Source organism: Betta splendens, chromosome 2, assembly GCF_900634795.4.
Source record: "Betta splendens chromosome 2, fBetSpl5.4, whole genome shotgun sequence".
Lineage (NCBI taxonomy): Eukaryota > Metazoa > Chordata > Actinopteri > Anabantiformes > Osphronemidae > Betta > Betta splendens.
This window is the reverse complement of record NC_040882.2, coordinates 25,387,346-25,411,930: the sequence shown is the minus strand read 5'-3', so window position 1 is coordinate 25,411,930 and position 24,585 is coordinate 25,387,346. Positions and strand designations below refer to the sequence as shown.

The following is a 24,585-nucleotide window of genomic DNA, read 5'->3' as shown; positions in this document are numbered from 1 at the left end:
GGTAACTGCTCGGGCCTGTTGCAGGGGGGGTTGGCGGACTACTCAGGCTAGAACCTTCATTGGGCCCTGGGCGGAGGCTGGCCCTCAATGCACAACCGCAGAGTATGGGTGTGGGTTTGAGTGTCACACTACACGGGGCGAGCATGGGCATACTTGAGCGAGAGAATGGGTAAGTGTGAAAGAAGGGTGAGGATGGCTCTGGCTGTGCTGCGTGTGGCGCCTGGGCAGTAGTACTGCGGTCCCTGGGTCTCGGCTGTCCCTTCCTGGCTGGGGATTGTGGGGGGTGGTGGGATAGGTAGCAGAGCCAGTCGGGAACCTGGCTCTGCGGACCCTGGTGCTCTGCTTCCCAACTACATTTCTCCGCATTCATCCACTTAGGTCTGCAAGGGGCGTCCCGCTGATGGAGGGACCGGGGCTACTGGGAAGTGGTTCCGTCCCTTCCAAGTGGGATGCTCTGCAGTTTTAATTGCATTAGTCATACACACTTGTCCAGGAATCTGGGGGCTCCTTCCGGGGGGGCCAGTAGACTTCCCATTGATGGCTCTGTCTGCTGGACCCCCGGAGAATTGGGTATCTCCCAAAGTTCCTCATACTTAGCTACATACACATACATTTAGGGCCGGGGGTGGGCTCTTTCACTGGGGCCTGGGGCTGAGGCCAGTTGTGGCCTCGGCCACTGCCCTGATGGAGAGATCACCACCCAGTTTTAACTGCAAAAAGACATTTAGGGCGAAGGGGGGCACTGTCCGTGGGACACACCGTCAGCCAGCGGTTGTGCTCCTGGAGGTGTCACCCACCTTCAGTGCACTTTAGTTCCACACACTCACGTCCAAGCTGGGTTGCAGGGTTCTGGGGTACCTTTTTCTACTGCCCTCTGCCTCCCCCGGGTTGGGGGGGTTGGTCGGGGCTCGGGAGGAGCTGCGGTCCCTGCCTGGGGCCACATGGACGGCAGGCCGGAGACCTACCCTCCCCACGAATGTGATCAAGCGAATGGTGTGGGTGGGAGAATGTATCTGAGAGTGCATTGGTTCACGTATGATTGACTAGTTTGTTGAGAGAGAGTCTATGGTGTGTGTGTGTGTGTTGATGTGATGATGTGTGTTGCACATGTGGGTGGGTGTATGCGTCTGTGTTTGTGTGAGTTGGTATGCGTGTGATGCGGTTGAAGTGTGGGGGGTCCGGTTTTTCGCCCGGGGTACGATGATCGTCTGCCTGGGTGGTCTCTTTTCTGCTGACCCCACCAATTGCTGGCCTTGTGCTGCAGGCCGCTGTAGCGCCAGGGGATGAGGTCGGGCCGATGGGGTAGGCCCGCTCCGCCCGTGTAGGGGTGGTGGACTGGGGGCGGGCCCTACTCTGGGCGGGGGAGGATCTTCTGGCGGGCTCCCTACGGACCGTGGGTCCTCGGGCTTTACTCTCTCAGGCCGACCCTCCCGCCGGGGGGAGTGTTTGCCCCTGGTTCTCATGGGGCGTTGACCCCCGGTGGCCCACTCTGGCCTCGGGTGCTGTCTCTGTGGCTGCTGCAGCTCTGCCTGGGGGGCTCTGTGTGGGCGGCTTGGGTCGCAACACCTGCCCTCCTGGAACTGAAGGTGTGTGGGCTCCCTGGCTGCTAGGATTCCTTCCTCTGCTTGCTGGATGGGCGTAGTGGCGGAGCCCCTCACATCACCCTGGCTTCCACAAGTGGCATTGTTCATGCACCAACGTCTGCCTCACCCTTTGGGTGAATAATGTTAAGCTACAGCCTTACTAACCTTGTAGTGTAGTGACACTTTCCAAATCCAACTGTAAGTATTATTGATACTTATCACTACCAATATGAATAATGTGTGAATATGGAATTTGTAGTGTTGTATGTCATGACTTTTATTAAGTAGTATGGGATATGTATAATAATGCACATATGTATGTATATTGTATGTATATGTTTGTATTAGTATGTGCACATACCTTAGCACTATTATTGGTATTAGTATTAATCTCCAAGGTAAACCACAGTACAAAAATTGTTTAGTTATGAATGTGTTAGCCTAAGGTACATCCATGCTTCTTATTTATTTTTATTTATATTTTTTATTTTTTTGCTCCGATTGTTTACTTAACAGATTTGCTTGGTTTCAGCAGCTGGTTGCACCCCTTACCCCCCCTCCCCCCCACCCTCCCGCATACACACCCTAAAGCAGAAACCTAACCTGTCCACCAACACAGCAACATCACACACATTTTGGATTAGCTAAATAAACCATTAAATAAACCATAAATCAGGAAGAGTATATATATTCTATATATACTCTTCTTGTTAAAGCAAAGCTGTCCATCACAATATGGCATTCAGCGTAATATATGCTGCTTGCTTAACTGCTGGACAGAACAAAAAAAGAAAAAAAAAAAAAAAAAAAAAAAGAGATGGATTACAATACCAGAATCGTCGAGCGTCAGATCGTGGTCAGGCAGGCAAGGTCGGTAACAGGCAGAACAGAAGACCAGGGCAGACAAGACAGGCAGGGATAAGCCAGGCTCAGAATCAGCAGTCAAACAGGGTACACGAAACACGGCAGGACAGGATCAATGAACTAGAAAATGACGGTCACACACAAACAACGATCTGGCAGAGAACTAAGAACACAGGTGGTGGTTAAATACAAGAAGTGATTACTGATTCAAAACAGGTGTGTGTAATGACCGGGTGAAGCAAGAACAGCTGTGACATAAACCGGAAGTGAAGCTCGAACTGAAACAGAAACCTGGGAGACTACCAAAATAAAACCGGAAATGGAAACTAGAAACCCAACCCATGAAAATATGGCCAATGAACCAAGTCCTTTTCAAAATAAAACTGAAACACAGAGCCAGAACCTGACAACTGTGTTGTAGAGCTGACTTAAGGAGACACCTGATTATCTTGTAGAAATGACTTCAAATATCCATTTAAGAATATTTGCATGTGATGTTTAATATTAGGTTCTGTAAAGCATGCATTGAATGAACTACCTACACAACAAACTGTTTGACTCAATAATTTTTATGGCTCACATAAACACCTTATATATTTGTTTGAGACTGGGTCTAGTGTCTGGTCTAGTATACTTTCTTACCCTCTTTTGTCCTCCAGTGAGAATAAGAAGTTTCAGATTAGGTAGAAAGACACAATTACCTGATTGGACAGTTTGGGTATCATTATGTTCTGAAAGTGTTGGTTGGTTGTCATGTGAGATAGACACATAGCATAAGTCCCCAGGGGTTAAAAGTGCTACTGTGGACGTGGACGGCAAAGCCTGGCAAGCGTCTCAAGGAAGGAAACTCATTTAATCATTTTCATGTGTTCCATTGACTTCAAAGAAGTCAGAAAGAGTAGTATTTAAGAAAATCCTTCTGTAGGTTTTTGAAGAAAGAAATGAAGGCATATAAACATGTCTGCAATTACTAAATGGCTAAAACCACAGTTTTGTTAAACCCTCTTAATTATTGGTAAAACTGGACTTTATTTACACCTTGAGAGTTTGAACCTTTGTTACTTCAAACCATACAAGCGTGAATTAATTAATGAAAATGAATGAGATTTGTTTTCCATTTTCATATCTCCAGTTGTACAGTAACACAATTATTCCTAAAGATGGATATACACAGAATCTTATCATGACTCATAGCCACATACAGTACATGCAAACAATACTGTTAAAATGTACTGTAAACAGTAAGTCTTCTTCTTACACATGACATAAAAAACATGTTTAGAAAAAGCTATAGAGGCTGCTATTAGAGAAGAAGACTGAAAGAGATGCAGACAGAGCAGGTACAGTAAGAGACAAAGGCACTGCAGAAGATAACATCTCTTCAGAGTTTATAGAGACAGTTTATTTTTCTGATGTTGGTATTCTAAGAGTCTAAACTGTCTGTGTATGTGGCAGGTGACAACCATGTCTGGAGAACCTACAGTTTTTGCCTATTGCTTACACTACACTAAAAGCACTTTGTTCAAAACCCAAATCACCTGTTATCATTGGGAAAACACTCAGTTCAAAAAGCAACACTCATCTCGCAATTGCAGTCAGTCACACACACACCTGAAAGCACCTGCACAAAAACAGAAGACCAATCAGTCTGAGCCTCAGCGCTACAAATAGGCCCCAGGTCACAAGTGCAGAACTATGCAAACATGGAGGCAATGAGAGTCAGAGTGAGGGGAGGAGTCTGACGTGGAAGAGGACGAGGACGTAGGCGAGGACCAGCGTGGAGACGCGTGTCAGATGATATCAGGTAGATACTAGTACTATATCACACAGTTCAGTGATGTTCAGTAAATGCCAGAGTTCAATTCTGTACTAATGAGTAGCTATGTCATGTAACTCTAAATCTTCTGTATTTTTAGTTACCAGCTAAGGAGTTGTATAAACTAAATCTCAAGGAAATGTTATACTTGGACCGCCAGATTGAAAAGACAGATCCAGATCCAGTGAGTGTATAGATACAGGTGAATTGTATGAATTATTGGAAGAATCATAAAATCTAACAATTGCCTTTGTATTTGTAGGAAATGATGAAAACCAAATAAATTATGATTTGAATTTATTCAGTTTCTTTTATTGGTGGTGGTGATGGTTGATTAAGACATTACGGCAAATCACATCTCTGACTGTCCATCCACCCTGCAGATTAGTGTGGTGGAAGGAGTCTCCTCAGGGTCTTGTATTTGTAGGTCAGGGTGTTGCTCCTCTCTAATAATTGCAATAATGTGGAGAACAACACATGCCACAATAATGTCACAGGCCTCTCAGGTGTTACCCTGAGGTAATAATAATAATAATAATAATAATAATAATAATAATAATAATAATAATAATAATAATAATAATAATAATAATAATACGGTGGTGCAATGGGTAGCACTGTCGCCTCACAGCAAGAAGGTTCTGGGTTCGATTCCCGGAGGCGGCCCTGGTGCCTTTCTGTGTGGAGTTTGCACGTTCTCCCTGTGTTTGCGTGGGTTCTCTCCGGGTTCTCCGGCTTCCTCCCACAGTCCAAAGACGTGCATCAGGTTGATTGGACTCTCTCCATTGCCCGTAGATGTGAGTGTGTGAGTTGATGGTTGTCTGTCTATGTGTTGCCCTGCGATGGACTGGCGACCCGTCCAGGGTGTACCCTGCCTCTCGCCCATAGCCAGCTGGGATAGGCTCCAGCACCCCCGTGACCCCGCATTAGGGAATAAGCGGCTTAGAAAATGGATGGATAATAATAATAATAAAGCCTCTCAGGTGTTACCCTGAGGTGACATAGGCACTGAAGATGTGCTTTCAACAGACCTATGGTCATTTCAACCCGGACTCCTGTTCTGCAGGGCCACATTAAAGCGCTGCTGGGGGCCTGCTTCAGGTTCTGGGTAAGGGTGGGCTGGCATGGATGACCCCTGTCTCCCAACAGAAAGCTGTCAATCTCTCCTAGAAGAAAGTTCTCATTACTTTTGTGCTGCATAGAAGTGCTCCTGTGAGAGTGCATGCACTGAAAAAAGTGTATAGGACATACATGTACTTACCCCAGTGCAGCCTGTTACTTAGGGTTGACTCACGATATATTCATGAGTCATGACCAGAGCTGGGCCACTTGGCCTCCACGTTTGTGATAATATGTGCAGCATTACATATGATCTTGGTGGTGTAAACAATGATACATGTCAGTTACAGTAAGGTAATGTAGTCTTTGACCATTGCAAAGAGTAGTCAGTGTACATGCACATTTATTAGTTTATTTCCAGAGGTCACAGCAAGATGTTATTAACTTGTCATCATTTTTCAGATTAGCCTTTAAGAAACAAATGAAATACCACATACCTGCAATCCTGTGAGGGGTTTGTGGCAAGAAAAGCACTTGAGGTCGAACTGTTTTACGTACAGTGGCTTTACTAATGTGCTCAGCATCTCAGATTACAAATGACAGGGGCGTAAGATAAGACTCAATGTCGTGCGCTCTGGCCCCGAGCAAACACTTAACTATAACCTCTGGATTCTCTAACTTTACGTTTCGGACTATGGAGTTACCAATGATCAGAGTGGGTTTCTCAGCGGGTGTGTCGCTGAGTGGGGAAACGTGAAGCGGTTGATGGTGAACCGTGGGTGTTGTATATTATTGAATTGTTTGAACATATATTTAACACAACATTTTACACAACAAATTATCGGAGTCCAACTGTCCAGGCGGGAATCTTGTCTTTATTCTTCTATAACTTTCGGGTCACGTCCCATAATGCCAAATTACACCAACAGAGGTCAACGTCAGGCATATACTAAATACATCACATGTTCCTCCCCACTTAATTATGTTACCCATGTGATATATGTAACACATAAAATGTCTTCAATAATGACAATAAACAGCAGTAACATAATAAGGAATGTAGTGACAGCCAACTTCCAATGTAGTTACTTCCATCTTAAAACATTAACATCAACACAAACAGTTGTTACTACTTAAGGGAATGAGGTGGACTACTCAACCCTTATATTACCTTGGGGATTATTCTGCCCCATGTTTTAGGTACGCAACATGGGGCAGAGGGGAACGTCATTCCCTCTGAGGATATCAGCCATCGCACTGTCAAAAGGCAGTTCCACTGTAGCAGGAATGGAACCAAGTTTGGGAGTTGCTGATAGTTCAGGTTCAGGAACAGTCACCTGCATTGGACTGGACTGAACAGGCTCTCCAGCAGATGGTGCCGCATTAACAGTTTGATATGGTTTAGTTACCGTAAAACCTTCTGAAGGGTCCACTGATGCTTTTGGTCCATATAGTAACTGATCAGTATGACACCAGACCAGACTGCGCTATGGCTTAAGCGGTAACCCACTTTTACTTGCTGTTGTAGTTCCATGCTAATACAGTGTCTCTGGTGGTTTCAATTGGTCGACAAAGGTGCTCAACTTTCTTTTCATGAATAGTTCCAAAGGAACAATTTTGGTGGTGGCATGTGCTACATTCCTGTAGGACAGAAGGAAGTTGTTTAGCCTCTGATGAAGTAAGCCTTGCCCCTGTGATGCCTTCAAGGCCTGTTTCATGCTCTGGATGAATCTCTCTGGTAATCCGTTTGTGGAAGGATGATACGGAGCAGAACGGGTGTGTTGTATTCCATTAACATCCAGGAATTTCTAAAATTCGGGTGAAGTAAACTGTGGGCCATCGTCATTCACCAGTTGTTCAGGGAACCCAAATCGGCTGATCATTTCCCCAAGTCTTTCAACTGTTTTCTCAGTTGTGGTGGATCTCATAATGAACACTTCTGGCCATTTCCTATGTGCATCCACTGCTACCAGAAACATGTTTTCCTCAAATGGGCCAGAAAAGTCTATATGGACACGTCTCCACGGTTCCTCTGGCCAGTCCCATGGGTGCAGTGGGGCCGGAGGTGGCATTTTGCAGATTTTCTGGCATGAAGGGCAGGTCCTAGCAGTTTCCTCAATCTGTCCATCCATTCCTGGCCACCAGAAGTAACTTCTGGCAAGCTCTTTCATGCGGACCTTCCCATAGTGTCCGTAATGTAGTTGCTGCAGTAACTTTTTCTGCAGAGTGGGTGGAAGAATTACCCTTCATCCCCACAGAAAACATCCTGCCTGTACTGACAGTTCATTCAGTTTTTTTGTTGTAAGGCTGAAACTCCGGGGTACAGCTAGTTCCTCCATTTGTGTCTACATCCATCAGTTTAGCAAGCACTGAGTCATTTCTGGTCTGTTGTCTCCCTTGAGAAGATGTAATTGGTGATTCCTCCACCTGTCGATAATAGAAAATCTCTGCTTGACATGGCTCCACGTGATCTACTGGGAGGGGTAACCGAGAGAGACTATCTGCATTTCTGTGCAATTCCGATTTCCGATACCTGATCTCATATGAGTGAGCAGACAGCAGTAAGGCCCACTTTTGCATCCTACTTGCAGCAAGGGGGGGAATTCCAGTATGGGGACCAGATATTGTTGTGAGAGGCCGATGATCTGTTAAAAGAATGAACTTCCTCCCGAACAGATACTGGTTAAACTTATGAACACCAAAAATGATCCCCAAAGCTTCCCTTTCTATCTGTGCGTATTTGCTCTCCGCTTTACTGAGTGTGAGCGAGGCAAAAGCAATTGTTTGTTCTTGTGAAACCACTGCTCCTACTCCATTCGTAAAGCATCAAATGCTAGCTGCAGAGGAAGTGATGGATCAAAGTGTGTCAAGACATCTGCCTCCAGTAGTGCCACTTTTGTTTGAATACACTCGCATTGTTCCGTCCACTTCCACACTGTTTCCCGGCACAACAACTTGTAGTGGACAACTGTTGTGGTCCACTATAGAGGGGGCAATAAAGGTAAGCTCAGCCTTAAAATATCACATACACTTTAGCCATTATTATGTTTGCCCTCATTTTAAGACACAAAACATACAGATGCACATTTTCTACTACCAAATAGGTACATAATATATGTTCCATACAACACGTTAAGGTGAGTGAAGTCAATTATAAACTGTTTTTTCTTATTTTCAGTGCTGAGAACGGATCCCAACCAAAGGTGGAATTGAGAGACGCCTCTGAAAGCCACGATACAAAAAGACGTGACTAAGGGCTTTTTAGTGACGTCAACCAGACCAGAGGAGAAGAGTTCAAGATTTTCCACAGCTGTTTCTGACATGTTAGTTATTCAAAATTGTAATGATACTGTTTTGTAATACTGTGCCTTTAAACACAGCCAGATGGAGGCGGAGTTAAAAAGGAAGTATCTATGTGCCATGTTTGTATGTGCATGTGTGTACTTGTCTGAGGAAGAACTTGGAACGGGACCTTAACAGACTGAGAAACAATAACACCGACGCCATAACACTTGAAAGACTATTTCCAAGTGAAACAATCATCTCTTGAGATTGTAAGTATTTTATATAACATTTATATCTATGTAGCATTACTGTTGTTACAGCCGTGTTACACAGCAGGAAGTTCAATATACACGTTCAAGTTTAATTAGTTCTCAATGGGAAACAAACTAACTGAACAACTTGCATTAACTTTGAATTGACAAATTTGTTGATTGGTAGAAATCTATGTGGCTAAGTAGTTTGAAAAGGTTCATAGTCACTCCTTTGAATCTTACAACACTTTAGTCTGTGGGGCCAGACGCCATGTTTGTGTATCACTGTGCATTTACAACATACAGTAGCATTACAGTTTTCTACACACCTCTTAAAAAATATCAATTGGCAGAAGAAGAAGCCAAATCTAGCAGAGGTGAAACAGTTCTTGTTAAGAAGTTTTTAAAATTGTGTTACTTAAAATTTTTTATTTTATTAAAAGTTACTGAGATTTCGCATTGAATGCAAAACTATGATGTCACAGGTGAAATGTGTCTTGTGACAATGATTAAAAACTGGCTGGACCAGTTTGATGTCAAGCGTAGTAATAAAACAATACTAAAAATTTAAGGCCTCTTTAAGAAGCTTGCTTAATTTACAGTTGTTTCAGTTTAAAGTAAACATTCACAGCACAACAGTGAAAATACATCACAATCATAAGACTCATTAAGAGCAGACTATCAAATGCAGTAGTATATTAATGTGTTGCTACCTTTCTACCCACAGTTACAAATGGAAGGAGCTCCCACAGAAACTCCCATCATCAGAATAGCTCTGCCACACAAAATGTCTGAAGAGACTCTCACCTTCCCAGTTCAAGAATCTCAACCCATTTTCACTCAGCCAATTACAGAGGAAGAAACATTACCTGAAGATGACTTCTGTGACGCTGGGAAGTCACTGGAGGATCATGAGAGCGACAGACACTTATCTGACTTCAAGAAGAGTCAAGGTCCTGTGCAAGAATCCACTTTGATAGTAAAGCCATTCAACCGGAGCCACTGTATCTGGCGTCCAGTTAGCATCAGCCAGAGGGAAAAAATCAAGAAGCTTGTTGACGACAGTGAAGTCAACAGAGTTGGCAACCTGATTTATCGACCTACAAAAGATTTTCTTATTGCTGGAGGACATGCTGGTATTGAAGTTTTCTTGGGGCTGAGAAATGATGGCACTGAAGTTTCAATTAAAAAAACTTCTAAACACAAATGTGAAGTGCTAGAAAACGAGGAAGAATTTCTTCGAATTCCCAAACTTGATCGAGCATCCATTTTACGATATGTTGATGCTACAGAAGACGACAAGTACAAGTACCTGGCTGTTCAGCTTTATGAATACAACCTCAAGGAATATTTGGAGCTTAACAACACAAATATGGACAGAGTGAAGATTGTTGAAAATATCCTAAAAGTCTTGAATGTACTACATCATAACAATCCACCAATTCTCCACGGGGCTATAACTGAGCAAAGTGTTGTAATTGGTAAGACACCAAAGATGTAATTCATCATCGAAAATACAAGATACAGCTTCAAAAATGTTTCATTTGTGCTTTTTCCCCCAAATTTTTTTTTTACAGATGTTACTGGAGAGGCAAAGGTAGCAGACTTTTCTCAAAGTAAATACTTAGTCATCAAGCAAACAACTGAGAATGAAGAAGAGAAACCCTGGAATATGCCCCTAAGAGATGAACGTGAGATACAGAACAAGCTGGGGGATGATATACAGGTTAGTTTCATATGATATTTAACTTTTACACACAATAAGTGTAAAGAACATTACTCAGTTGCTTATTTTATTATGTTAACTTTAAGATGACAGGGAAGCTGTCATTTTATGTCCTGTCTGGAGGACAACATCATTCTGCTGAAACCTTGGATCAAGTTGAAGATATTCTGGAACAAGATCTTATTCAGAGAATGACAAATGAAGACACACAGAAGAGGCTTAAAATAAAAGAATGTCTACAACATCCAATATTTTGGACCCATAAGAGGTAACTACCATCTTTACTTTACAAACAACATTTCCAGAAAAGTAGGATTGTCATTTTACTTATCCTTTATTTAAGTGGTTTTAAAGAATAACACAAATGTATTTTGTAAATATTAGTATAATTGTTAGTACTAGTAAGTATTACTGTTCTTAATTTCTGTAAGTCATACAAATTCACTGGTAACAGATCAAGGTGTATAAAAGTCTTCATTTATATGTATAATTACATATGGTACATAATACTTTACTTTTGACTGTTGTACTTTTTCAGTAAGGTAAAACTCTAAACATTTTTTCCCAGGAGAGACGAATACTTAAGAAGGTTTTCAAACAAGCTGGACAAAAATACTGAAAAAGGAAAAGGTAAAAAGAAACAACCAGACCCTGACCTTATTTCTTCAGTTGAAAAATATGACAGAAGAGGATCCTTGAAGAACTGGAAAGCTAAGGTGACTGTTGCTGTTCATTGTATAGTTTGCATTTAGAACCTTTCTAGTGAGTATTTCAGGTGTGATCTAGTTGTTTCATAATGTTTGCTGTTTACAGTTCCCAATAGAGCTGAAAATGATGGAAAGCTACAAATCATACAACAATGATGTCTTTGGATTACTACGCTTCAACAGAAACCTCTGTGAACACCAGTAAGTTAATCTTTGGTTGAGTGGAATCATTCATTATGTTAAAGATAAAAGGTTTTTCAATATTCATTTGTCTCTACATGGAACGCATTGTTTCTGTTATTGTTTGAAATAATATATTTTTCATTTACAGTGCAGAGAAAAATGTAAACGTGACCTCAATGTTTCCTGATCTCTTTGGATGCATGTATAAACTTGCTGAAAGCCAAGGATGGAACCTGGAACCACCCCTACAGGATGTGTTTCTATTCACAAATGGGTAGCTCCTTTGGGCTTTATCCCGTCAGAGGTCACCACAGCGAATGATTTGCATAATTTTATGGCAATTTTTCAGTCCAGATGACCTTCCTAAGACCTCTCTGCGGGGGATTTGAACCTGCGACCTGGGCGACAGGAGCGCTATGCTAACCACTGTGCCAAATGGCTACCCACGAATAATGTGTTTCAATTGTTTTGCAAATTTACCTAAATAAATGATGTGAATGTATTTAATTTTTGTGTGGGCATTTATTAAAACTAACTACAGCGTAATAATATACTAAGCACAACATTTATTGTAAATGACAGCCTCAATTTCTGCTGTGTGCTATTATTTTGAAGGTGGTACCGGAAGTTGTTTTGGTTTTCCTTTCTCGCTTCATATAACTTGACGGCGGACGAAGTGACGTTGCAGGGTAAACAACCGGTCGAGGAGGAGGAGAGGCAGCTCCCGAGGAGGAAAGGAGGCAACCTGGGTCCAGGCGTTTAACAGAACACGTTTTATTTTTATTTTTTTATTATGCAGTCTTCCAAGAGGAGCGAGAGCGACTGGCAGGGGCTGGTCAGCGAGGTAAGCGAGCCGCTATAGACGGGCTGATGGAGCCGACGTCTGGTTCTGCGGGCTCGGTGGACTCTGGCGCTGCACAGAACCACACAGTGGGTTTTATACGTGACGAGGCTGGATCTTCAGTATTTGCCGCCGGACTAGCATGTTATCGCGGTCACACCCGAGTCCGAGCCGGCGCAGCTGGATGTGATGAAGGCTGCTGTGATCAGATGGAAGCCACCTGTGGGGCTGCGGTCCGTCAGTACATGCAGTCAGACCTGCAGGACCAAACGGACGCGCTCATTCATTTCTACTAAAAATAGCTCACATTTATCAGTGGAAAAGTAAAAGCACGGCTTTAAATATGAGAGCTCCATGGATTAATTAAACACCTGCATCTATTGATTATGACAGTTGTTCATCTAATTGAGCAAAAACTGCTCAAATGTAAATGTCTTTCTGCTTTTCTGTCCTAATCCGTGTTTTAAAGTCATTAGTCATAGTCAAGTCATATGCTAACACATAATCTTGGCCTTCAGTTAGAGAATATAAAAATAATGTGTTCCACACAGCAGCAGGTTGAGCTACTCCAGACTTTACTGCGGCTGCTGTTTAATTTGGCTACGAGCTGCTCTGACACCTATCGCGGGTCACTCCGTCTTATCTACACTTAAACACTCGGCTCCACTGTGTGTTTTTCCGTCTGCAGGGAGCAGGTCAGGGATCGTGTAATATCTGGGGGAACTTTATAAAGCTCAGGAAAAGTAAATGATAGATGAAAGTCACACGGTATAAACCCCACGCTGCCTGGGCCTGCGTGAGGCGTTCAGGGACCTCTGCTCTGTCACGTCCTTAGTTCCTGGTGTGTAAACGCAAGCTGGAGAGTAAGAAGGAGGCCCTGCTCATCCTGTCCAAGGAGCTGGACACCTGCCAGCAGGAGAGAGACCAGTACAAGCTGATGGCCAACCAGCTGAGGGAGCGTCACCAGGGGCTGAAGAAGAAGTACAGAGAACTCATAGTGAGCCCCTCATGTCAGGTCACTTTACCTCAGTAGAATGTGTCACACATATATTGATCATGATCATGGTTGTTTACGTTTTAGGATGGTGATCCGTCTTTACCACCAGAAAAACGCACCCAGGTAAGCTACACGTCACATGCTCACTTAGGGAAAGGGTTTTCAAGCTAATGTAACGAAGCGTAGTCGACCCACCAGCCGTTTGCGCCACGTGGGTCTCCGCTCCTCAGCTTCTCTGCCCTTCGTGCCTTTGATCGTCCTCTCAGGTCAGCCTGGCTCAGCTGCTGAGGGACTCCAGGGACCGAGCCAAGCAGCTCTCTGAGGAGGTGAAGGAGCTGTCTCAGAGGCTCGTGGAGGCGCAGGGGGACAACAAGGTGAGGCCTCCGCCGCCACACATTCAGCCCGAGGGTCCCGTGCTCCAGTGCATGGACGGCGTTCAGCCCATTCTCCCCATGCAGCTCCTGAGGATGACCATCACTCGACAGAGGCTGGGGGACGAGGAGGTGGGGGCGCGGCACTTTCCAGCACACGAACGCGAGGATCTGGTCCGACAGCTGGAGAGAGCGGGACTACAGGTAGGACACTGGTCAGAACCAGTCAGATTTACTGGAGCCAACACTAAGGCTTAATTGGAGTTTACAGACTGGGGAACTTCACCTGTCTTTCAGTTGTGGGACCAGGAACTAATCCCTGTTTCCTAATAGTTCGTGATGCAGAACAGGTTCCTGCTTGGACAGTAATTCCTTCTGAGTGAGCTGCTATTTGTCACAGTTGGCAGCTGATCAGTGTTTCTTATTAAAGCTTCCAGGGTGAGATGCTGAGCTCACGGTGTGTGTCTCAGGTTTTAATGTACGTGTGCTCGTCTGTTGAAAACCTAAAGTTTGCCTAAAGTGAGAAAAGTTGGTCGACGTGAAGGAGAAGTCGTCATTACAGTCCATTAATAATTACAGCTCAGCAAATTGCCACCGTTGAGTCTTTTTCTCCTTTTCTACCACCTTTACAAGCTTTCAATTATTCCATTATGTCTTTTTCATACTAACACAATGAAGTCGTTTTGTTTATTAATGCGCTGAAGTAATTTTCGGTAATTATGTGATTAAATAAAAATGTTTTAAGGTCAAAAACAGATTAATCGGACTCTGACGTCTGAAGTTCGTTTTTTGGCTCTGACTTATGATTTGTTGTCTTTTGTTTGAGGTTGTGCTGGTGTTTTATTGAAATGTATGATAATGATTCAGACAATATTTTGTCCAGTAAGCTCGTAGTAGAAGACACACATGATCTGTCTTCACAGTAATTTACTAAATGCTGCAAACAGTTAATGCAATCTCTCATTTACAACCTTCCCCTCCTTTCACCCGCTGCCCTTGGTTCTAGATGGAGGAGATGGAGCACAGCGTGAAGGCTCTGACAGACGAGCTGCAGGACGTGAAGGCGGAGCGCGGCGTGTTCATGGAGAAGGCCGAGCGGCTCAACCTGGAGCTCAACCACATCCTGGGGCACCACGAGGCCCGCATCATCGACGTGGACGCCCTGTGCATGGAGAACAGGTGAGCGGGTCGGCCCGGACGCGCCCCAGAACCCAGCTCCGCGCTGACGCCTCTGTCGCCGCAGGTACCTGCACGAGCGCTTGAACCAGCTCCAAGAGGAGGTGAACCTGCTCAAGTCGAACATCATGAAGTACAAGGTACGACGGCTGGTGGGAGGCGCCGGTCAGAGCGGCGCCGTGCCTCACGCCTCCGCCTCCCTCTCCACAGACCGCCCTGGAGCGCAGGAAGAGCAGCGCACACGGGAAGTCGAGCAGCAGCGTCCTCACCGGCGTGCTCTCCGCCAAACAAGGTGAGGTCCAAACCGCGCCGACTTCCTGTCAGCTCACATTAGTAGGTACTGTGAAAATGGCTCCTTTCGGACGCCACCGAACCTTTGCTTCCAGCGGCAGCTCGCTGCATTATTCAGTCCTTTATTAGCTGCTCCTTGGACGCCAGCTGGGTCACTAATTGTATTCCGAGTGGCGGCGAAATGAGCCCGCTAGGATGAGTGGCAGACGCAGGCCGGAGCAGCACAGTGGCCGTGGGCCTAAAGTTAGGGGGCGGTCGCCTCCACCTCCTCCAGCTCCAGCTGCTGCCCAGGGTGTAGTAACGGCTTGGCCTCTGGCCTTCAGTCCAGGAGATGCTGCTGGAGGAGCAGGGCTGCAGCCTGCCGGCCACGCCTCAGTCCATCTCTGACCTCAAGTCCCTGGCCACGGCTCTGCTGGAGACCATCCACGAGAAGAACCTGGTCGTCCAGCACCAGAGGCACACCAACCGGTACGCTTCCGGCAGCAGCGCCCGTGTTTGCACAGCTGCTCCTCCGCCTTCAAGGCAAACACTAAAGAGCAGCTTGTCCTGCTCCACAGGATCCTGGGGAACCGGGTTGCAGATCTGGAGAGGAAGCTGAAGACCTTGGAGGTGTCGGGGCTGTGGAGTCTACCAGGTGGGTGGTGACGGGCCTCTCCTCCAACCACGTGAGACCATGTGGACTGTATCAGTGTTTGTATATGTTACTTTACCTGTGAAAAGGCAGGCATCACCTGCAACACCTTTAGTAAACACGTCTATTCACGTACAGGAAAGACTAATACGTTTAGGATGAACTCTTCTAGTTCCTTAATGTATCAGCCCTGCATTTACCTTGTTCTAGCTACATTTATTTCCTATTTACTGTATGACAATAATGATGTTTTGAGCTCATAAGTGTCTTTGTCTCCTCCGGCTGCGTATCAGGCCTGACCTACCGCATATCTGTGGGAATTGGGAGTATGTATTCCTTCTGCCCCACTTAGCCCATCGCTGCCCTCTATTCTGTCTGTGCCAGGACACATCTGGGCAAATGCCCAGAAAGCATGTCACCTCATGCCCACCGTTTACAATGTGTCGCCTCCATTGACCACCCGCTCATGTGTCTGTTGATGATACCGCTGACTGAATGGGCCCAAATATCACACACTCATCCCATCATTTTGCTCCAGTGGAGCCGTCTTTTGCACAAATTTTACACTTGGGGGGAAGAACAGATTCTTTTTGAATGGCGGGTTTGGGAATATTTTAACGGCGAGAGAGACCTTTTCAAAGCAGGACGCTCCTGTCGCCTCGGCCCATTTTTAAAGGTGTTCACCTTCTGGCAAAATAAGATAACTGTTAAGACAGGACGGTGGAAATGAGAATATAATAATTTTTTTTTCATTTACATCTAAAAATAGCTAAATATTATACTCAGAAACCAGGATACAGGCTACTCACGCTGTTCCCGGTTTTGCCCAAAGGAGGGCGATGTTGAGCCGCGTATGAAGCGGCGGCGAGGCGGAGGGGCTGCGGCTGGATGGAGGGACCCTGTCATGAGACCGTCATTCTCCCCGCCATAAAACTGACAAGCATCCATTACTGAAAATGATTGCCCACATTACAAACACATTTAGGGGAATGTGCCGTTATTAGGGAATTTGTAGGCGAGGGCCCAGAGTGCCTGACGACCACGCTGTCCACCACAGTTAGGGAGACAGAGATATAGAGAGAGATGTGAGCGTCTGTCGGCCTTGATGTGCTACGAAGTTGGGCTGATGGATATTAAAGGCAAGCGGGGCAGGATGGAGGGCCTCGGCTGCCGACCCGAGGCCCGGAGAACACTGGAGGTGACTGCGTCGTCCCCGGATGAGAGCGAGCCGGAAACAATAACAACCACAGCGATGCAGTTACTCCCAGAAAGTCGTGAGTGATGGACGGCCCGGTCCGGCCCGGCCCACCCGGCCCCCGCGCTGGCTCAATGCATGCTGGGATGTAGTGAAAGGCTGTCTGAGCTCATCAGGGCTGAAAAGAGGTGGACGCTGCGTTTTGGGCCGGTGACAGACTTCTCCAGGTAAACGGAGCTTCATCCCTGAGCAGTGGCGACTGGGCCCGTTTGACGCGTCGCTGGTCTTATTTGTGACATACGCTACCGTGCTCCCGTCCCTTATTATTCACTATTACTGGCTTTAAAGTGAGTGTGCGGTCAGAACTTGGAGGTTTGGGTTCGGAGCAGCCTCTTGAAGCTACCGTCCGCCTGCAGAAGCTCGCCTGATGAAGGAGATACTCGCTGACGGTGGTTCTGAAACGGCGGCGCCACTGGAGCAAATCTAACGCAGGAGCTGGAAGTGAAGAAACTCCTCCAGCTCCAGTTGGTTCGAAGCCGTTCCCGCGTCAGTGGAGCAGCCAGCGTCCACAGCAATATGGCCTGCCTTCATAACAATATGGCCGTTCACTCCGTTCTCCATCCATGGGCCGCACGCATCGCGTCGTCCGCTCATCCATTGTCTCGTTCGTCTGTTTGTTTTCGCGCTTCGCACTTGGGCGCCCAGAGAACCGGGCCTGGTTCTGCCCGTTCCCTCGCACGCTCCGAGGCGGCGGCTGACGTTGCTCTATGCATGCGCGTGCGCCCGCGACGTGCACGGTCTCCCACCGGCAGCATATGGTGTCAGCCTGAGAGGCGCGCAGCCGTCACTAATGAAGACAAATGGCGGGAAGCCGAAGCCGCTTCCTGTAAGCGCCGCCGTGCACGAGCGCGCGCGCGCTTGTGTACCAACGCGTACCTGGATGTGCTCCATCTCCATCGCACCCACCGTCGTCACTCCACTCGCTTCGTTTGTTGTTGTTGTTGTTGTTGTTGTTGTTGTTGTTGTCGTCATGTCGATGCAAAGGTAACGGCGGCTCTTTGCAGGGACTCGCGAGAGCGTCCCGCTGAGCGGAAACCTCCCGCCGGAGCTGCGTCCCACTCCGGCCTCGTCGCGGCCCAGAGGTGAGCGTGTGAACGTGCGTGCAGTCGAGCCATTCACAGCAGCGACACCGCTAACGGCGTAAACACTGTAATTAGCTAAACGCTCCGTACCATCTCCTGTGTTTAACCCGGTTCCTGCTTCCTGCCGCCGCTCCGCTCCTCATCGGTGCAAGCTGCCCAAATGCCATGGCATTTTGGAAATGTGAAGCAAATTCTCGCCCGCTGACATTCAGAAACTTCTGCCGTGTTCTCTTTGAAAGGAGGGGGGGGGGGCATAAATATGGATGCCGGTTCAAGTAACGCTGCCTCCTTGGTGCAGGCTTTGTGTGTGAGGGAAGCGGTGGCCGGCACTCTATGTGCAGTATTTAACCTTTTTGCCTGCACACCCACACATATGGGTCAGTAATCCCCAAAGTGAGAGCGCATTTTGGCAGAAAGAGGCAGAACTAAGCTGTTGCTATTGCTGCGATGAGGCGCGTCACACTTGTCTTGCGTCCCCTTGTCTGGGGCACTGCTGCTATATTTAGCCTGTTGCCATGGAAGCACTTCAGTCAAATAAGTAATTGGAAAAAAAAAACTTTTGATATTGACGCAGCAGTCCAACTCCAGCGGAGGAAGTTTGCCCGTGTTCTCCCCAGAGTGTTTTTGCATTCCATCAAATTTTCATTGTAATTTTAATTGAGCTGACAACGGGAATGATACTGAAGCAGCTCTTTGCCCCAATAATCATCAGGCTCTATTATTTAAGGCTTTACTAATAAAAAGAAAGAGGCACACAAGTATGTGTTTTATGATTCTAGTGTAGTGTCAGACCAAGCGACCTATTAAAATGACCAGGTATCTCATCATCGCTCTCCTCTTTGTCAGGTGACAGCACTTCCCATGAATCACCATGGGAATGCCACACCTCTGGCTGCGACCTTGGCACAGATGGCGTCAGCGGGGGAGGCGCACCTGCGCTGCTCAGCTGTCTGGAGTCCCTGGGCGGGGGGGAGACGAATGGGCCCGAGGGGAGAGGGGGAGAGCCCGCGGAGGCCGAGGCCACCTCACAGCTGGAGGGGGGGCGGAGCCCGGTGGAGGAGGCGGGGCAGGAGGTGGAGGGCGTGGAGGATGAAGAGCTGGGCTCCGGCGTGGAGGAGGGGGAGGAGGCGGCCCTGGCGCTGGACGCGCCGCCCGCCCACGCTGACCTGCCGTGGCTTCCGGTTGAACGGGCCTCCGTTGATCGGTCAGAGGTGGGTCATCGCGTGGAGGAGGGGGGGTCCAATACCGACTCACCTGCGAGGGGGGAGGCTACAGTATCAGAGGACCAGGCGGCGGAGGATTCAGGTGCAGGGGAGTGGGACATCGACTGTGGATCCGCACAGACTGACGCCTGTCACACGGAAAACTTGGCATGAACGGCACCGAAGGACTCGAGGAGCTTATTCAAATCCTTGTCCTTGTCATTCCTATTGACGATTGCATTAATCAGCCCTAGTTTCATTCCTTTAACGTAGCCAGCGCTCACCAGCTCCAGCTCAGTCAATAAAAGCGAGGGACTGCACTCCCACTGACGGAACCATGCGTCCACTTTGTGTGCGGACGGGCTTGTTGCCGAGCAGAACCACAGGATTCCACCTCCGTCCCCCGTTCCCTTCTTCACTGTTCTCGTGATGGAAGATTGACTTTGTTTCTGTTTTACACCACTTCCAAACTGGCTTCCTAAAGCTGATACTCATGTGCTGTACATATAAATGAGTCGTATTAGAGATTATATGTATGTATAATTTTACTAAGCGGACGGATTTGGTTTGTCAGGTGGTATTTGAGCGAGACCATACGTATGTGCCTTATTCTGTGTGTGAAAACATATGAGAGATATTTATAAATGTTGGTGATAAAACATAATGTTGTGTTTTTAGTCATTCTCCCAAAGGATGCAGACGTGTCATGGACGATCAGCAAGGTCTAAATGTGATTTGGCTGTAGACAGTACTGTATTTACATACAGTGCTATGTAGATGTACTACATACGTCTTTGTGTTTGTAATGGTTAAACAGCTGAAGCCTGGAATAGCTTTAAGTCAGAAGCAGCAAAGCCAAACAAAAGCTTTAGGGTTCAGCTGTGCAGGCAGTAGAGGCTTCATCTTTTACTTCTACGTCTGTCAGGCATTTGCATTTTACTGCTGTCCATGTTCATTACTGCCCTCCATTTAAAGTACTTTGTACCCCTGCATACTGAGTAAACGTTTTGAAGTATCTCCATCCTCCTAATGGTGCAGTAGCAGAAATGGGTGAAGGTACTGATGAGACAGGACAAACGCAGGAAAGTTTGCCTGATATTTACATCCGCTCCTTCTTTAAAATAACAACCACACAAATGAGGTTTGTTTGATGCTAAAGTTCTGAACCAGAAAATGAGCCCATATCTGCAGAAAATCGCTCCGACTAATTTCCGAGCGTTCACAAGGTTGGTCTCTCATTAATTCTTTATGCAGTCTTTTGATTATTTTACAGATTAGAAACGCTTAACTTGATTGTCTTCCTTGCACCCAGAGAGAGAATCATCCCAGCAGAGCAGATTGACACAGTGACGGCTAACGTCATCCATATGTTTGTATCGCACAGGCTGGATGTCTGCGTCCACGCTGCCCTTTTGTCTTCTTTTACTTAAAGGTAAATAGATGCAGAGACCCACCCGTGGTGAGCTGCAGCCCACGTCCAGAGCCCCCTGTGAGCTGAGCACCACGGGAGAGGCCTGCTCCTCCTGCCTGCAGGTGACAGCTGGCCTCTCCAGGCAAACGTAGCGTCAAAGCCAGAATCCATGAACTGCTTATTCTGCAGAAGGCCACTTGCTATTTTTAATCTCTGACGCGAAACAGAAGCGTGGAGTTCGAAGGGAGTGGAGCGACGGAGCCCTGGTGTGGACCCAGCGTCGGCCTGGTGCCAGGCAGCTGATCTGGCAAACCGCACAAAGTGGTTTTCTGAGGACTTTAAGTTTATGAAGCAGATGGAATCTGAACTAATGAAATTCCGAGACGACACCATCTTGCCACTGGGTTCCCTATAAAGTTGTTGATTTTTTTTATTGCGTGCACACGAACGCCTCGAAGAAATTAGCAAGCTATGCATGGCTTAAAAAAAAGGCCGGGGCTCAGTGGTGAGATGCATTGATTAAGGGAAGATTATGTGGAAGAAGAGAGCCATGTCGGCTGCTCGGCAACTCAGACGTGTGACGCGGATTGAAGTTGACAATGTTTTTTATCAGTCCTGCCTTGCCTTCCTTCACCATTAGTCTTTTCTTTAATCATCCCCCACAAGGCGTTTTCACAATGTCACTTTCAACTGCAACTTGCTTTTCTCTGGATTCTAAACATGGCGGTGGATTTCTGACCTGACGAGGAACCTTTACGCACATACGTGCCGTGTGTCGCTGCTTTCGCGTCCAGGTGGTCGGCACCGCGTTCCTATTCGCAGTAATCGTATCACACAGCCGCCGTGCTGCGTTCCGACGCCTGTCCGGCTCCTCTCCCAGCCCGGAGCCTGGGTGGTGGGAGGGATCAGCGGGGTCACAGCGATGCTCACTGGCTCTAATAAGTGTGACCAGGCTGCCAGGGGCCTGCTGGAGTTTGCTCGACATCCCATCATCTCTGGGTCCTCCAAAGGTTTGAGGGATGGGGGCGGACGGGGGCACGGAGCCAGCAGTTTCCAGGCCAACCACTCAGCAGGGTTAATTACTATACCAACCAGATGCTCCTTCCAGTGATGGTCAGTGCCCTCGTGATCCATGCTTCGTCCACTCACCTTGCCTTTTTACGCTTACCTGAGCTTTATGGTGCGCTGCTTCTGAGGCACTCGAGTTTGCAGAGCCCTGCAGGTTTGCTCCCCGGGTGCTACAATTTGAGGAGTGTAACTTTCTGCTCTGTTGCTGACAAGGCTGTTATTATCTGAGATAATAGAGAGCAGGGGAAAAAAACTGAGAAAATATGTCAGTCATCTTTTCCCGGCTTGTTTCGTGTGGCGGTAATAATTCTAATGTTTGGAGGATGTGATGTGCATAACTGCATCATTTGCTTGGTTTGCAGTTTATCGCTGTATTTTCTCAACACCTTAGATGTCGCATTTGAATATGAGACAGTCTGTTGCAGATGGGTAAAATGTGTCAGTCTCAATCTCTGCTCCACATCGTCTTATGATACATGACATGAATAATAGCTTAGGGAAATATTTTGTTTGTTGGCTGATTAATGTTTTTTGGTATTGCCTATAATCTTTCTGACGGGGTTAATTTTTGTTTATCCCAACAGAAAAACGGCATTTACCGACTACGAGCATAAGATGATGCTACACTGACACTCAGCAGTGTCATCCCCGGTGCCGTCCTGTGGTTCTTTGTTCCCGGTGACCTCTCGTAGCTCTTCCCATTTTTCTTTGAGGCAAATCCGAAAGCGACTGCGACAGCAACAACCGCGACAACACGGCTCCCAAGGCCCTGCCGGGACGCGGAGCGAGCGCTCGCAGGATGCTGAGGAGCGAGAGCTTGCCGACAGCCGATAAGCAGAGAGGTCGCGCCGGGGGTCAGCACGCAGCCGCGGCGTACAGTCCGATCTCTATTAAGATAGAAAATGGTGGGCCAGCGTGATAAGAGCTGACAGGGCCGAGCGATGCGATATCAGTGATGGGGCACTGGCAGGAGATGCCAGTGTCCCAACCAGCAGGACCAGGGCTGGACTGGACTTGTTCTGCCAGTTGTATAAAGACAATGGACTAAATTGGTTTGAAGCCAATTTCAGTGTCAACAACTTCAGTTTAACGTTCTACTCACACAGCATCACATAAATATATAGCATACAGTTGCTTAGAACAGTTTAAAAAATAGTCTAGATGATTATCTGATCTTCTGAACAGGAAGCCTTTGATTATGTTAAGCTGCACAGCTGTAAGAGAAAAAGAGGAAGATGACTGAGTTCTTGGCTCTGTGTTTTTTTTTTTTTGCCAAAACCTTTCCAACAGGACATTACTTATATGAGCTATATGAAAATATATTTGAAAGTTTTATGAAGTGTTAGCATATTTCTATAAAACTTCCAACAGCCCCTGCGCTCGGCACACATAATTCTCTGTTGTCCAATATTATGAAACGCCTCACTGTCACACCGAAGCCTAGAGACCTGTAAATGCAATATTAAGACATTATGCAAACCCACAAACTGCTCTAAAAAAGGCATATGCAGACCACAAATAGATACGAATTCAATAAACATTAGATTTGACAAACAGCTTTGTTAAATAACGTCTCGTGGATCTTATAATGACAACATCATTATTCATTTTAATCTAGTTTAATTTACAAGTTCACCCTCGAGCTACTGATGTTTTTACTGTTGTTGGAGCAAAACACTTTGACTGAAGGGAAGAAACACTAAATGACTACAAACGGCGTTTTGTATCTCATTGTAGTCATTTTCAGTCTCTTTACGGCCATCCTGTGTCTCACCTAGTGAAATTCTGACTGTTAGGCTGAACTCAGTAGCCTCAGTATACAATTCAGCTGTGACAGGAAAGAAACACGGGGAATCATGGTTGTCTTGGCTTCGATTCTGAAATATCCAGTGTTGATAGGGAGCAAAAGAGTTAAACCCTGTGTTTAAGTGGGGTTTATGACTTTCCAAACAGAAATCTTAACATTTCAGAGGCTCTGGCTCCTCGCCCTCCATGAGACCGGTAATTCATAAGGCCAATCATCCTCTGCTACAGCTGATGATAAGGTAATAAAAACATCCTATTTTATGTTCTGGATCGATGGAAGGCATTCTGTGTTGAGCTCCGTGTAAAGGGTTACCGTTGGAGCTCATTTACCAATATTCTGAGTGATTAGTCTGATATGCTCAGCTCAAGTTTTCCAGAGCTATTTCATACACAATTGGACTTTTATTTAATAGCCTGTGAAAGAGAGACCAATAAAAAGGTGGACAATCCTTAGTATTTTAAATAACCTTGAATATTAGCGCATTATGTTATAACGTTGACTACTTGTCCTTAACCAGTTCCATCCATTCTCAGCTACAAGTAATGAGCCGTTGGCCATTACGCAGCTTGTTAGCAGTGTCCAGGCTGTGTAATTACCTGTGTCAATGCAAATGATTGTCTTCACTGACAGATTATTTGTCACTTCATAATTGTAGAGGTTGAAAATTAGTTTTAAAGCTCTTGTAATAGAAGTAGAAGTAAAAAATAGTCACATTTCGCACTTATAGATGCAAAAGAAGTGAGCAAAAGAGGCAGTTAAACATCAAATACAACCTTATTAACAGAAATATATATTCATGGGTATAAAACACAGGACAGAGAGAACGTTATGATTCTCAGTTTCTCAATTTAGGGTCTTTCTATTAGATAATAGCCAGCAGCCTGCTCATGTGGCAGTGCACAAGTATGTATGCATATATTGCAATTCAACCAATACATTACTATATGTTGTATACAACATATAATAAAGTAGAGTATAG

At 46.2% G+C, this 24,585-nt stretch overlaps 1 protein-coding gene and 2 long non-coding RNA genes across 5 annotated transcripts; 2 read left to right on the top strand and 1 right to left on the bottom strand.

Annotated features, from left to right (window-relative positions):
* Positions 1-2,383: 2,383 nt before the first annotated feature.
* On the top strand, positions 2,384-4,563 carry LOC129603261 (uncharacterized). The gene is made up of 2 exons (XR_008693001.1): positions 2,384-4,251; positions 4,364-4,563. It is a non-coding gene; the product is annotated as an uncharacterized LOC129603261 (long non-coding RNA).
* A 1,633-nt stretch (positions 4,564-6,196) lies between these two features.
* On the top strand, positions 6,197-19,984 carry ccdc149a (coiled-coil domain containing 149a). 3 transcript variants are annotated; one of them, XM_055503603.1, is made up of 21 exons: positions 6,205-8,645; positions 8,780-8,876; positions 9,586-10,339; positions 10,436-10,584; positions 10,671-10,852; positions 11,153-11,300; positions 11,398-11,492; positions 11,623-11,748; positions 11,829-12,318; positions 13,151-13,312; positions 13,397-13,435; positions 13,579-13,686; positions 13,771-13,887; positions 14,690-14,862; positions 14,927-14,999; positions 15,070-15,151; positions 15,474-15,618; positions 15,708-15,784; positions 16,075-16,107; positions 18,041-18,118; positions 18,965-19,984. In XM_055503603.1, exons 9-21 carry the CDS (start codon positions 12,268-12,270, stop codon positions 19,492-19,494), a joined length of 1,668 nt encoding a protein of 555 aa, XP_055359578.1. In that variant the 5' UTR covers positions 6,205-8,645; positions 8,780-8,876; positions 9,586-10,339; positions 10,436-10,584; positions 10,671-10,852; positions 11,153-11,300; positions 11,398-11,492; positions 11,623-11,748; positions 11,829-12,267; the 3' UTR covers positions 19,495-19,984. The 3 variants fall into 3 exon arrangements, with proteins under 3 accessions (XP_055359585.1, XP_055359578.1, XP_055359582.1); XM_055503607.1 differs by lacking the exon at positions 16,075-16,107 and having other exon boundaries at positions 6,208-8,645; positions 11,623-12,318; XM_055503610.1 differs by lacking the exons at positions 16,075-16,107; positions 18,041-18,118 and having other exon boundaries at positions 6,197-8,645; positions 11,623-12,318.
* On the bottom strand, positions 14,694-18,102 carry LOC114870800 (uncharacterized). Its single transcript, XR_008693000.1, has 2 exons — positions 17,913-18,102; positions 14,694-16,731 (listed from the first exon to the last, which is right to left on the bottom strand). It is a non-coding gene; the product is annotated as an uncharacterized LOC114870800 (long non-coding RNA).
* Positions 19,985-24,585: the final 4,601 nt, after the last annotated feature.

Coding starts and splice junctions, on each gene's coding strand:
- ccdc149a (XM_055503603.1), top strand. CDS start 12,268: ATGCAGTCTTCCAAGAGGAGCGAGAGCGACTGGCAGGGGCTGGTCAGC. Junction 13,436..13,578: donor CACCAGAAAAACGCACCCAG/GTAAGCTACACG, acceptor TCGTCCTCTCAG/GTCAGCCTGGCTCAGCTGCT. Junction 15,785..16,074: donor GGGGCTGTGGAGTCTACCAG/GTGGGTGGTGAC, acceptor GCTGCGTATCAG/GCCTGACCTACCGCATATCT.